General features: G+C 38.1%; 1 protein-coding gene across 1 annotated transcript in view; it reads left to right on the forward strand.

Annotated features, from left to right (window-relative positions):
- DDAH1 (dimethylarginine dimethylaminohydrolase 1) overlaps nt 1-13018 on the forward strand; it is a 129736-nt gene that overhangs the window by 91877 nt on the left and 24841 nt on the right. The window contains exons 2-4 of the mRNA XM_080802288.1: nt 779-878; nt 7286-7359; nt 8382-8501. Of these exons, the coding sequence (XP_080658414.1) occupies nt 779-878; nt 7286-7359; nt 8382-8501 (294 nt within the window). The remainder of the gene's footprint in view (nt 1-778; nt 879-7285; nt 7360-8381; nt 8502-13018) is intronic.

Consider the following 13018-nt stretch of genomic DNA (forward strand, 5'->3'; position numbering starts at 1 on the left):
TCACTGGAAGTATTCCCTAATTCAGCCCAGAATATCTCTGTGCTTTAGACTATACCCTGCAATCCTACAAAGTCCCTGAAATTCATTTTTCATGTATTCTTTGGTTTGATTGCAATTATTGTATTTGTTAAGCATCCCTAGGGACCTAGATTAAATTTAATTAGGAGTTCAGACTTACAGAGCATCCTTAAATGTTCTGACATTTTAAAAAAAATATTTGAACAGAACAATGACTGTCCTGTGAGCTGAGATTTCAAGTTGCTAATTATTATCATTGATATTTCTTCCATATATTCCTCAGTGTACATAAGACACTGAAAGACTGACTGACTGACTGACTGACTTAAGGTTTAAAATTAAATCTTGTAATTTCTGGCAAGAACAGGAGGATTTGTTCTGCCTCCCACCTTCCTTGACTCATATGCTGTAACTAGCCAGCCTTCCAACAGTGTCCTAACTAGTCATCTGCCCTACCTAGTCAGCCTCCAACAGTGTCCTACCTAGTCAGCCTCCAACAGAAAAAGGGACTATAATACTGACTTTAGCATAGACTCGACAGAGACAAAATGGACAATTTCTAATACATAATTTATTCTCTTGCAAATGGTCATTGCAAGTCCAAACTACACTACGTATATTCATATATTCACAGGGTGTGTGTGCGTGTGTGTGCACTTATGTACGTAAGAACATGATTCAGTGTTCAGAAGTTTTAGATGATTAGTTTTGTTGTTAGAAAATGGTAGGATATCAATCTGAATCATTTTATTTTCAACAGGTTGACATGATGAAAGAAGCATTAGAAAAACTTCAGCTTAATCTAGTAGAGATGAAAGACGAAAATGCAACCTTAGATGGTGGAGACGTCTTATTCACAGGTATCTTCATCCTCACTTTCTCTTATCCAAAACTATTTCTAATACCTGGCTTGTATTATTTAACTGTAGGGGTTTTTGTTTTGTTTTGTTTTGTTTTGTTTTAATTACCAAAGGAAAAATGCTAACTGCCGGGAATTTGGAGAATACTGGAGGAATTTGGAAAATACTGGAAAGCACAAAAGAGAATAAAGTGAAAATGACCTTTCATTAAAAGATAATCATTTCAACATTTGGGTGCATGTCCTTTTAGTACTTTTGTATGCATGCCATCTACCGTATTTTTTACAAAATTGTTACCAGTGTGTACCTATCATTTTGTAAGTTGCATCTACTATATTTTACACTTTGAGCTTGTGGGTTGCATAGTTTTGCATTGTGTGTTATTATATCTGGTTTGTATTTAAAAGTTTCTTAATTCAAGATGTATCATTTACAAATAATGTTCTTGCCCAGACAGCAAGATGAATTTAAATGATTTTATGTGCAAATTGATTTGGCTTCAATGCCAGATGAATAATAACAGAACTCAACCAAATACAAACAGCTAATATTATTTTGTATCTAACTAGAATCAGTTTTTATAGTGGGCATATTATTGCTGTTAAAGAAACAGTAATTGTAGCATTTAACCTTTCCAGCTGTTTATGGTCATATTACTCTTTTGCAAAAGTCACATCCTAAAATTTGGATCCCCAGATTCATACTAGTTATACTGATAAGCAAGACAATCAATAATAATTTTTAATTTATAGTGAGAGTTTATTTTACCCTGAATGTCAGAGAATCAATACCTGTTTCATAGATGTAACCCTGCCAGCAAGGGCTGGTTCCCAGGGATTTGGGAATGTAGCCCAGGTGGCCCCACTGAAAATATGAAGCTTCTTAGAAGTCTAATATTTTGGCTGATGTGAATTTTATATTGAATCCCTTATATAGAGAGAAAATAGAGCCATTTTCATTTCAATCTAAACGTAATGTTTTGTATTACTTACATTTTGATATAATTAGTGTCCTAGGAGGAGGAGAGGTATTTATTCTGTGATATTTGCATAGTCCCTTGCTCAGTGTCACATACCTATGGGTGGGGCCACTGTGTTGCTGAGCTCCGGGTGGCGCCATTCTTATCACAGATTTATGAATAGTATCCCCCTGGAGTTGTGCAGTGCACAACCTGGGCTACTGTTGTCACAGGCAATGGCCCTGCCTCGGGGCACGGAGTGCACACCCATTGAGCCATAAGAACACAGAACAAGGGATCAGGGAGGCCTACGCTGCATTCTCAACTCTGGCCATGTCCAAGCAGACTCAGGCATTCTTTCGAATCTGCCTAGTAAGTTTCCCTTGGAATATTCTTTGTGTCTCCCATTGATGGCACTTTTCATTCTTTTTGACAGCACAGAACAACAGCCTGTTTCTCTTAGAAAATAGGCTTTTGTGAAAGCTAGATGTGTAAATCATGCTTCCTTACAATAAAACTCTTTTTTTTTAAACCAGAACATAGCCATATAATAAATAACTTCTTGTAAGCAGGTACTGATAATATTTGAAGTATGTTTTAAAACAAGCTGTGTTCACAGCCATTTAGCTATCTTAACAGCTGAGCTGAACAGATTCCCTAAAATCTTTTCATGTTTTGGCTCAGCCTATTCTACAGGAACCTCTTCCTTTGGTCAGATATCTTTCCATAACATTTCAATCCTGATGTTTTTGCCTCAACTTCTTATTAGGTACCTAAGTAGTGAGGCTTGCCTTTGACACTATCTGTAAGCTTATTTTGGTAATATTCAATCCTTAAGTTAATATCTTGAAAGTTTTTTTATTCAAAACTGAGATCATGTTGGGATATCTGCTTGGCACTTCATTCATGCCTGACGCCTGGTCCTGCCTTCTGTTTCCTACTTCTCAGTTTTTTCTTTTCCTTTCTTAATTGTGGTAAAATACATAAAACATGAAATTTGCCATCTTAACCATTTTTAAGTATACAGTTCAAGTGGCACTAACCACATTTACCATATTGTGCAACCCTCACCACTCAATTTTTTGATTCAGAAGAGTTGGGTAAGAAACAAAATCTGTAGCACTTTCCATGCGTTCTGGGTCCTCTTCCTTTTGTAACTCAGAGCTTCATTAACAGTCGATCGAGAAGTGGACAGAAGGAAAGCAGCTATCCGACTCCAGTTCTACTGGGAATCTTATGAGTCGGGCCAGCAGCTACTGGCAGAAATTATTTCAATCCTATTCCTCTGAAATGGACATCAGCTTATCTCTATTTTCATTTTTTTTTATTTTTGTGAAATATGGAGCAAATAAAAAAAAAGAGTTGTAAATGTCTATGTATACTTTAAAGATCAATGATCAAATGAGCACCTGCTGTCTGCCACCTGGCTTTAAGAAATAGAATATTGCCACGACCATAGGAGCCCCACTCCCAACTTCTCTCCTCTCAGCCTGAGGTAACCACTCTCCTGCATTTTGTATTAATCAGTACCTTCGACTTTTGCCTCAATCTAAATTATATGTTGTTTAGTTTTGCTTGTCTTATAACTTTATATGATTAGGATCATACTATAGGAACTATTCTGTGATTTTTCTGCTTTTGATCTAACTCGACGCTTCTAGCTATAGCTCTTTGTCTTCACTGTATGTGGTATCCCATGGTTAAGAATTCCCACAATGCATTTATTCATTCTACTGCTGATGGATATTTGAGTGTTTTCCAGTTTTTTTCAATTATCTTCAGTGATGCTATGGACGTTCTTATGTGTATGTCCTGGGAATATGTATAAGAATTTCTTTAAAGTAAACAGTTAGAAATGGAGTTTCGGGTGATAAACTATTTTTGCTTCAGTGAAATGTATCTGATTTTCTCCTTGAATCTATTGATGTGGTTAATTGCACTAATTGATCTTTCTGATATTGGGTCAGTCTTTCATCCCTGGGATGAAGTCAAACTCCATTTTGATATACTCTCTCTCTACTACAGTGCTGGATTTAGTTTGTTAATTTTTTTCTTAAGAGTTTTGTTTTTGTGGCCTGTAATTTTTCTTGCTTGCTTTCCTTCTCTGGCTTTGATAAAAGAATTATCTTAACCTTATAACATGTATTAGGGAATATTTCCTATGTTTCTGTTCTCTAGAATCAGTACTATTTGAATTGTGCGTTCCTTGATTTTTGGGAGAACTTACCTATAAACAGACCCTGTTGGCCAGGTACTTTCTTTGTGGGGAGATTTTAAATGGACTCCATTCCTTTAATGGTTCCATGTCTATTGAGGGTTTTCTGAGTCAGTTTTTGTGAGTTCCATTTCTCATATTTTATCTAAGTTTTCAAAATGTTGGATATAAACTTCTTCATATCTTCTTAATATCTGTTTAAACTTCACAGCATTATAGCTATGTCCTCTTTTCATTCTTAATGTTTATTTATGCCTTCTCTTTTTTTGTGTCAGAGATCTGTCATTTTTATTCATCTTTTCAAAGAACCAATTTTGGGTTTTGTTGAATTCTCTCTGTCTTATATATTTCCTTTCCTCTTCCTGTTTCTGTCCTTAATTCTTTCCCTCAAATTTCTTTGTTTTTATTCTGCTCCTTTTTTCTTAAATTTGAATTTGGAAGTTTGTCTCTTTAATGTTGAACCTTTTCTCATCCTAAGGCAAGCAGTTAAAGCTGTATAACTTTCCCTTCGAGGACTGCTTTAACTGAATCCTTTGTGTTTTGATATATATTTGTTATCATTAGTTTTAAATGTCTTCCAGTTTCCATTATGATTTATTCTCTACTCATTTATGGGTAATGGTGTTATTTAAAAAACATATCAGTCATTATTGTAAATTGCTGGGGATGCCACCTTACTACTCTGATAGTTAATGAGTGAAAGAAAGATTCAGGCATTTAGCTATCTTTCCTTTATGAATTCTATTTCAAGTAGACCAAATACTTGATTGAGAAAGTGTTGTTGTTGTTGTTTTTTAAGAATTCTAGCCAGTAAATGTAGATTCCTAATAAAATAATGGATCTGTGTAACGATCATCCAAGGCTGTTAAAACCTTTATATGAACGCCTGATGGGGAGCTTTACAATGGATGCATCAGGCTGATACCCCTTGAACACACAGATTATTCTGGTATCACCAACAATGTGACAGTCAGTCATGTGCTTCATGATGTGATACAATAGTACAGCCCCACCTCTGAAGTAGTCCTAGCAAAGAAAAAATTTTTAACAAGAATCTATTTAAACATCTACATGAAACTATCAGTTTACTGAACATACAAAGGACAAAGGAACAATTTCATGTTAGATGATACACAGGGAAACAACCAATCAGATCCAGAAAGTGGGATCATCAATAGGACAAATGACATGGGAAAGGGGTAATTGATAACAGAAAAAGTTGACATAACAGACAACAACAACAAAAATGTTTTTTAATATTTCAGTTCCAGAAGTTCTGTTATTCCCATCAGAAAGACTATTTAGGAATTTTGGGGCACCTGGGTGGCTCAGTGGGTTAAGCATCTGCCTTCGGCTTGGGTCATGATCCCAAGGTCCTGGGATTGAGCCCCACATGGGCTCCCTGCTCAGCGGAGAGCCTGCTTCTCCCTCTCCCTCTTCTCCTCTTGTGCTCTCTCTCTCTCTTTCAAATAAATACAATCTTAAAATAAAAAAAGAAAGGCCATTTAGGGGATATAGTCCACCATACTGCCAGAAACAGAAGTCCAACTGACTTTTTAAAGAGATAGGCAGTTTGCTTTTCTTTGTGCTTTGCTACCTTAGTCTTTTAAAATAGAAATAGTGCACATGCCCCATTATAAATTTGTTTAAATTTGCTTTTAATCCACTAAATTTTTTCCTAAAAATCATATATAAATATAATTTATAAATCTATTTTTATCTTAGAATAATTAAGGAAATTTTTAAAATTTCAGCTGATTTTTTAAAAAAGATTTTATTTATTTATTTGACAGACAGAGATCACAAGTAGGCAGAGAGGCAGGCAGAGAGATAGAGAGAGGAGGAAGCAGGCTCCCTGCTAAGCAGAGAGCCCAATGTGGGGCTCGATCCTAGGACCCTAGGATCATGAACTGAGCTGAAGACAGAGGCTTTAACCCACTGAGCCACCCAGGGACCCCCAGCTGATTTTTAAATAAAGTAATACTTTTCTCAGATAAAATATCTTTCCCTTAGATTTGTAGGTAGTTGAGTTTTCTCAAGGGACAATACAGACACACCATTAACAAACAAAACAAAAACAAAAAGCTTGTCAATGTGCCACCAAAGGGTCCTCTGTCTGCCAAAAGCATAAGCCATTGGAAGTTATCATAACATTATTTGACCTGGGTCATTTACTTCTTTTTTAAGGACATTATGAGGATTAACATTATAACATTTGTAAAGTCTATCAAGCAATTCTACATGGTTTCGCTTTTTATACTTTACCCTAATGTTCTGGATCAAAATATACTGATTTCTCTTTGAATATGTTTTCACATTTCATGTAGAATTCTTTTTCAAAAAATTAAAAAGTTAAGAATCCTCACAGATATATATATATTGCCTAATATTATCTACTATAATTGTTTGCTTGCCTCTCACCAGGGGATCATTTTTACTTGATGTTTTGCCTTCTGAGAAGAAAATTTATGAAATTTTAGAAAAGCCAAATGACTAGAAAATTCCATCCTCCTTTGCAAATAGGTATCTCTGACATTTTGACTGGAAACAACAAACAGGAGTTTTAAGGACATCTCTTTAGAGGTCAGGCCTGAAGACCAGTCAGCCCTAAACTCCCTTTATGCATATAGTTTCTTCAACCTTTACATCATCGTTATAAGAAAAGGAATCTGACTTCATCATGAATGTCTGATATTATTCTTTTAGGGAAAAAAGGGGAAGCATTACTAACTTGTCATTGCAAGTTACTTAATTTTGTCATTGCAATTACTTAATTTTTTATTACACATGAAGGTGTTTAATTCTGTTATTTTCTAAGTGGAACATTTATTCTTTTATTGTGCTAAAATTATAAAACATAAAACCTATCATTTAATTATTTTTAAGTGTATAGTTCAGTGTGCAACCATCACCACCATCCATGTCCAGCACATTTTCACCTTCACGCACTGAAACTTCATACCTACCACACTGACTTCCCAGTTCCTCCTCCCCTGAGGCCATGGCAGCCACTATTCTACTTTCCGCCTCTGTGAATTTGAAAAAGTTTCTTTCTAAGGATGGTAGTTTGAAATCAGATCTGTATAAAGAGAGCAGAGGTCAGAGTATAAGCAGAGCTGCCTTCTGTGGTAGGAAAGAACTGTGTGATGCTTTAAGTTCATTATTTACAGATAAAGAAACAGTATGCCATCACTGGTGCCATGTACTCACTGTGTTCCATGACATTTATTATAGGCAGAGAATTTTTTGTGGGCCTTTCCAAAAGGACAAATCAACGAGGTGCTGAAATCTTGGCCGATACTTTTAAGGTAGGTAAAGTTAGACCATTGATGCCTGGCATACAATAATTAATAAGTATTCATAGACACATTGAATCAGCATGTCATGAATAATGGTATCTATATGTCACCAGCTCTGCAAAATAAGTCCTAATATTCGTACATTTGCTAGAAGTTTTAAGAGCTGTCAAATTCAAATTTCTCAATAGGTTGCATTGAGCTACCATAGCCATAAAAGACAAAGTTTTGGACATCTTCTGTTTTTTTCCCACTGTAAAATCATACAGCTACCTGACAGATTTCCTGTACAATAAATGACTTCCAAAAGAATCTGGAGACCCAGCTGACCTAAACATGAAACATGGATTTTTCACAGTGAAATCAAGGATCACTTGTACTTAGTACCTACTATATGCTGGAAACTGGGCTAGATATTGCACATCTTCTCAAGGTCCCTTTACTCCATTGATTATTAATAGATTGGCTTGGCTCACCAGACTGCTTAGGAAGCTCTTTTCCCCTTGAGGATGTGAGGCTCTAGTTTGCACAGGATATTCCAACATAACTTTCCAGAGTAGCCCACTCCGTGGATCAACCAGCAAAGCTAGCTGTTGACATAATCACACAATCTGGAGGGAGACTCTGCACTTTCTTCTTAAAAGTAGTCTCTATTGGGGTGCCTGGGTGGCTAAGTCAGTTAAGTGTCCAACTCTTGATTTTGGCTCGGGTCATGACTGATCTCAGGGTCCTGAGATGGAGCTCAGCGCCTGGCTCCGTGCTGGGCATGGAGCCCACTTAAGATTCTCTCCCCTTCCACCTCTGCCCCTCCCTACCTCATGCCTATACTCACTCTCTTTCTGGGAGGGGAACAAAAAGTAGTCTACGTAGTCTTTATTTAACTGGCAACACCAAAACCTACAGATCCCAGTTTTTCTTCCAGATATTCAGGGCCCCTGGTAGCCTCCCTAGAAATGGACATGTTTTGGGCAGGGTTAAATCAGTTCTAGAACTATTCTGCAATGCCAAACTTCTTGTTTCTATTACACACATAGGACTATGCCGTCTCCACAGTCCCAGTGGTTGATGCTTTGCATTTGAAGAGTTTCTGCAGCATGGCTGGGCCTAACCTGATCGCAATTGGATCCAGTGAATCTGCGCAGAAGGCCCTAAAGGTAGATACAACACTGTGCTCCTTCAAAATGCAGCCGGCAATGCCTGCCGCATGGTTTTTCTCATTCTCTCTACTGGGAGGGCCGCAAGCAGGAGTGGTGGGATGAGAACAGGCTGGTACTCCAGCTTTCTCAGATCAACACCATCGTGACCTCTCATTCACTGGGAATCAGGAACACCTGAATGTAAGAACTCTTCACTGCTGAACTGTTCATACACCAGGGATCATCAAAAGGCCGTGACTTAGAATAAGAAATACCAAGCACATCACAGTTACTTTCTCTGGGGAAAAGGAAGGTATGCCACCAGTAGCACTTTCCTTAAGTAAGATAGTACATAAGGGATTCTTATATTATTCTTATCCTTTTGTGTGTCTGAAATATTTCATAATAATCTTTTAGAAAAACACGATTCAGAAATACATAAAAAATTTGACTGCTTGCATCTGGAATACTAAAATTTTAGGACAAGAATTTGTCTCATTTCACAGGTGAGAATAGGAAAGCCCAGAAAAAATTAGGATTTGCCCAAATCACAGAGCTAGGTCAAGAGTGGAAGTCATCGAAACCTTCCACTGCTACGTGCTTTTCCTTCTCTGTAATAGCCCCTCGAGATGATCTGGACCCTCCATCATGCCAAAGACCATGTCTGTTTTGCTCACCATTGTTCCCTTTCATGCTTGGCCCATGGTGGACCCTTAATCAATATCAGATGAATGGATGAATACGTAAATGAGAGAGGTGATATTATTTCCATTTTGCAGACGAGAACTAGATCAAATGACTCACCCCAAGCCACAAGGCTAACACTACATGGTGGGCTGGGATTACCATCTCTTCCTCAGGACTTATGAAAGGACTAAAGACAGAAGCTTCTTTCAGGCAAAGAGAGGAAATCTGTGTGTCCCAAGGTGCACAGTTAATGTTTTTGCCCTTTTAGGTCTTTACTTGTCTATCTCAGTGCTAGCCTTGGTGCATTTTATCTCAAAAAAAATCCTGGCCTTCCAAATGCTGAGTTCCCCCCCCACCCCCTGGACTTCCTGTAGCTTCCTCAGCCTGCCCTCCTGGCCTTTCCATCTTCCTTTACTCATACTGTATCTTTGATTGTATTCCTAGGACTTTTAACCATTATTGCTAAACAGCCTGCCTCAGAATTTGAATTAGGTGTTTTTTTCTGTGTTTCCTTTAGAGAATGTCTCTTGTTTGTTCATCTGGAAGGCTGTGTCAACTTTCCACATATAGGAAAGGTGGTGTCTTGAAAGAAAATATTTGATAGATGGTAAAAATATTTGATAGATGGTATCACTCAAAGGATCTAGGAGGATTATTTTTCTCCTCAGGGACTAACTGTGGTGTCTATCTGTGGCAGCTGGGTTGGTCAGCGCATGTCTGAGATTGAGTGTAAGGGAAGGAGAGTGCTGAAGCTGGCCTGTCTTGTGCTCTTGTTAATTAGCAGACGGAACATCCTCTGGGTAGACAGATTACAAAAAGTAGCTCCATCTGCAGTTCTGGGTAGACTAGATCCCTAACTCAAAGAGCTTGGTTCCTAATTCAGATAGGACCCTAACTTAAATAGTCTGGAGAAACTAACACATAATGAACTAAGAGATAATACAATATGGTTAATTAGCAAAACACTGTGTGAAGTAGCCCTAACTGCTATTCACAGGAGAGGATGGAGCTCCCTGGGGGCTGGATGTTCAGAGAGAACCTCATGGACAAAAATGGGGCTAGAAGGGTTTGCCAAGGCAGGATTCAGTGAGACAGTGTTCCAGGTGGGGACGCAGTATAGACAAAGACTGAGCCGGATACATACATGAGATCTGAGCAAACTAGTCCAACTGGTAAAGAGTTTTCCTGTGGGCTCCTGGAGATATGGCTGGGTGGAGCAGGTAACGTCTGAAGAGGTAGCAACTTAAAAGTGAGGAAGAAGATGAGTTTATCTCCATGAAGCAGGAGTCTGGGCTTCTGAACAGAAGGGTCTATATTGCTTTAGAGATGTTGGACTACCATTCTTTTCGAAAAAAAAGGGGGGGGGGAGAGGGAAGGAGAAGATGCTGCAATCAGAAAAGAGGACCACTGATAACCTAGAAAAAGAAAGCCAAGCCCCAAGTCCCGTTGTATGCCTTGGATTCACTACCATGTCTCCACTCATCTTTCCCATCTCATCATCAAGTCAAGTCCTCTGAGATCACTTCTTTTAAGGGCATCTGGTGTGGACTTTATAGTCCTCGTTCTTGTACAGTTTATTTGAGTTAGTGTTAATAATGATGTTCACTCTATACTTGAAACCTTCTGTGTCAGAAGCTATAAATAATCCTCACTTAGTGGAATGGTATTCACTTTTCGGAGATCATATTTTCCATCAGCAAATGTGCTTCCTAAACTATGGGCCCGTAGAGTTGGCAAATACCCACCTGCTGTGTTTCTAGCATCAGAAAGGCTCTCTTACCTTGTAGTGAAAGCCAAGGAATAAATTGAATGGAAGAATAACAAGATCTCCATGCAGGCATGTTCTCAGGTCGGAACTAGGTGGTTTGCTGAAATTCCCATTTAGTGAGCTGAATTGTTTATGTATTTGAGAACAGTTTTGGCTCTTGTATTAGAAAAGTCAATAAAATTGATAGTGTGGTAAGTCCTACTACTAATTTGGAGATAATAATACTAATATAAGCAGGCAGAAAGACATATGGATAGAGACAGACCATTTACACATAGTTAAATGTATCAGTTTTATTTTTTTCCATTTTATAGGTAAAAATACTGAGATCTGATGAAATAAAATATTTTACATGCAGTCCTCTGGAATCAGATTTCCCAGGCCTTAATTTTCCTCTCCCCAATTGTCCACCCCACTCCATACTCATTCTTCGTTTTCCAATTATTTTGCTATAAATTTGTTTCAGCTGCGCTTCTTCTCTCTCCTCCCCTCTCTCCAACTACCCACTACTCTTCACATTTCTGCTGTGGTGTCCAGGATCTGACCTATGATGAAAGGTTTTGAGTTTAGTCCCAGATGTCTGTTTTCCCCTTACTGATCTCGATGTCTCTATAGAGAATCTTGTGGCCACTTGGGCATCTCTTTAGGGCATAGCACTTAAACGGAGGTGAACTGTGCCTTCCTGTGCCATATACTGAGAGCTTGAGTACTTCCCACATCTGTCACTGGTTGCTGAATACTTGCTTCTTTCAGAGCCAGAAAACTACTTCTTATATATTCATGCAAAGCAGAGAGCCCAAGGGTTTCTAGATAGTCTTATTGCATTTGAAACACTTTGTAATGTGTTGCAGTCAATTCTTGGTTAATGAAGTAGAATCTTATAGAGATAGTCTCATACCTGTCTAAGTTGTAGTAGATTTAATAGTGTGTGCATTGTATATTTAGATGAAATCATCAACCTAGGGAGACTTTAGTGACTCTCTGCTGAAAAATCCAGAACACGTTTAACACAGGGCACATTTAATACACATTTAATAAAGAGTATATTTAATGAAGGGAAGGAAGAAAGGAGGGCATATTATTACTGCATTTTACTGCTGATACAGCCAAGGTACTGGAAGATAATTTGAGCAAATACCCAGACATTTAATATCATGTCTTATCCTAGAAATACTATTATCGCAGCAAAATCTATCTTCAGAGCAACCTGTCTATTCTATAGTTTTTCCCCCTACACTTTCTATTATTCTGCATGTGCCTCTGGGCATACCTTCATCCTGCCCTTCTAGCTATACAAGAAAATAGTGTAAGATTAATTAATTCTTGCACAGGCAATAGACCTATCAGTACTCTTGCAGAAGGAATGTTTGCCTTCTCAAAGATGATGAGAACTCCAGTTGCTGCACATCTGCAACTGCTGGTCAGAAACATGATTTGAGCAAAGGAAGTCAATCACCAAGAAATACATATTCTTGGGGTGCCTGGGTGGCTCAGTCAGTTAAGCATCTGCCTTCAGTTCAGGTCGTGATCTCAGGGTCTTGGGATCAAGCCCCATCTTAGTCCCACATGGCATGGGGTGGGGGTGGGGGGGTCCCTGCTCAGCAGGGAGTCTGCTTCTCCCTTTCCTTCTGCCCCGCCCTCTCTGCTCATGCTGTCTCTGGCTTTCTCTCTCTCAAATAAATAAATAAAATCTTTTAAAATAAAATTTAAAAGTAAAAAAAAAATACACAAATTCTATTATGTCCTTCATTTAAACAAGAGACAAAACTGTGCTATCAACAGTCAGAATAGTGGTAATTTAAGGAGTGAGGGAGTTGAGTAGCCGAGGGGGCTACTTTGTATGTTTAATTTTTAAAGCGTACAAAAATATGTATAGAATGTATTATTGGAAGTGGGCTGAGATTAACTTACATTAATAATTTTCCAATAGTGGGCTCTAACTCTTAAACCTCTGCTTTATCTTCTACATGATTCCTGTCTTTACTGCAGACTAACCTCTTTTTATTGTATTAATTAAGAAAAAAAAGACAAAGGTCATACTCCTTGAGCAACAGCTCCCCATTTTCCCTCCCCCTAGCCC

This window comes from Martes martes (assembly GCF_963455335.1).
Source record: "Martes martes genome assembly, chromosome: 4".
Taxonomy (NCBI): Eukaryota; Metazoa; Chordata; class Mammalia; order Carnivora; family Mustelidae; genus Martes; species Martes martes.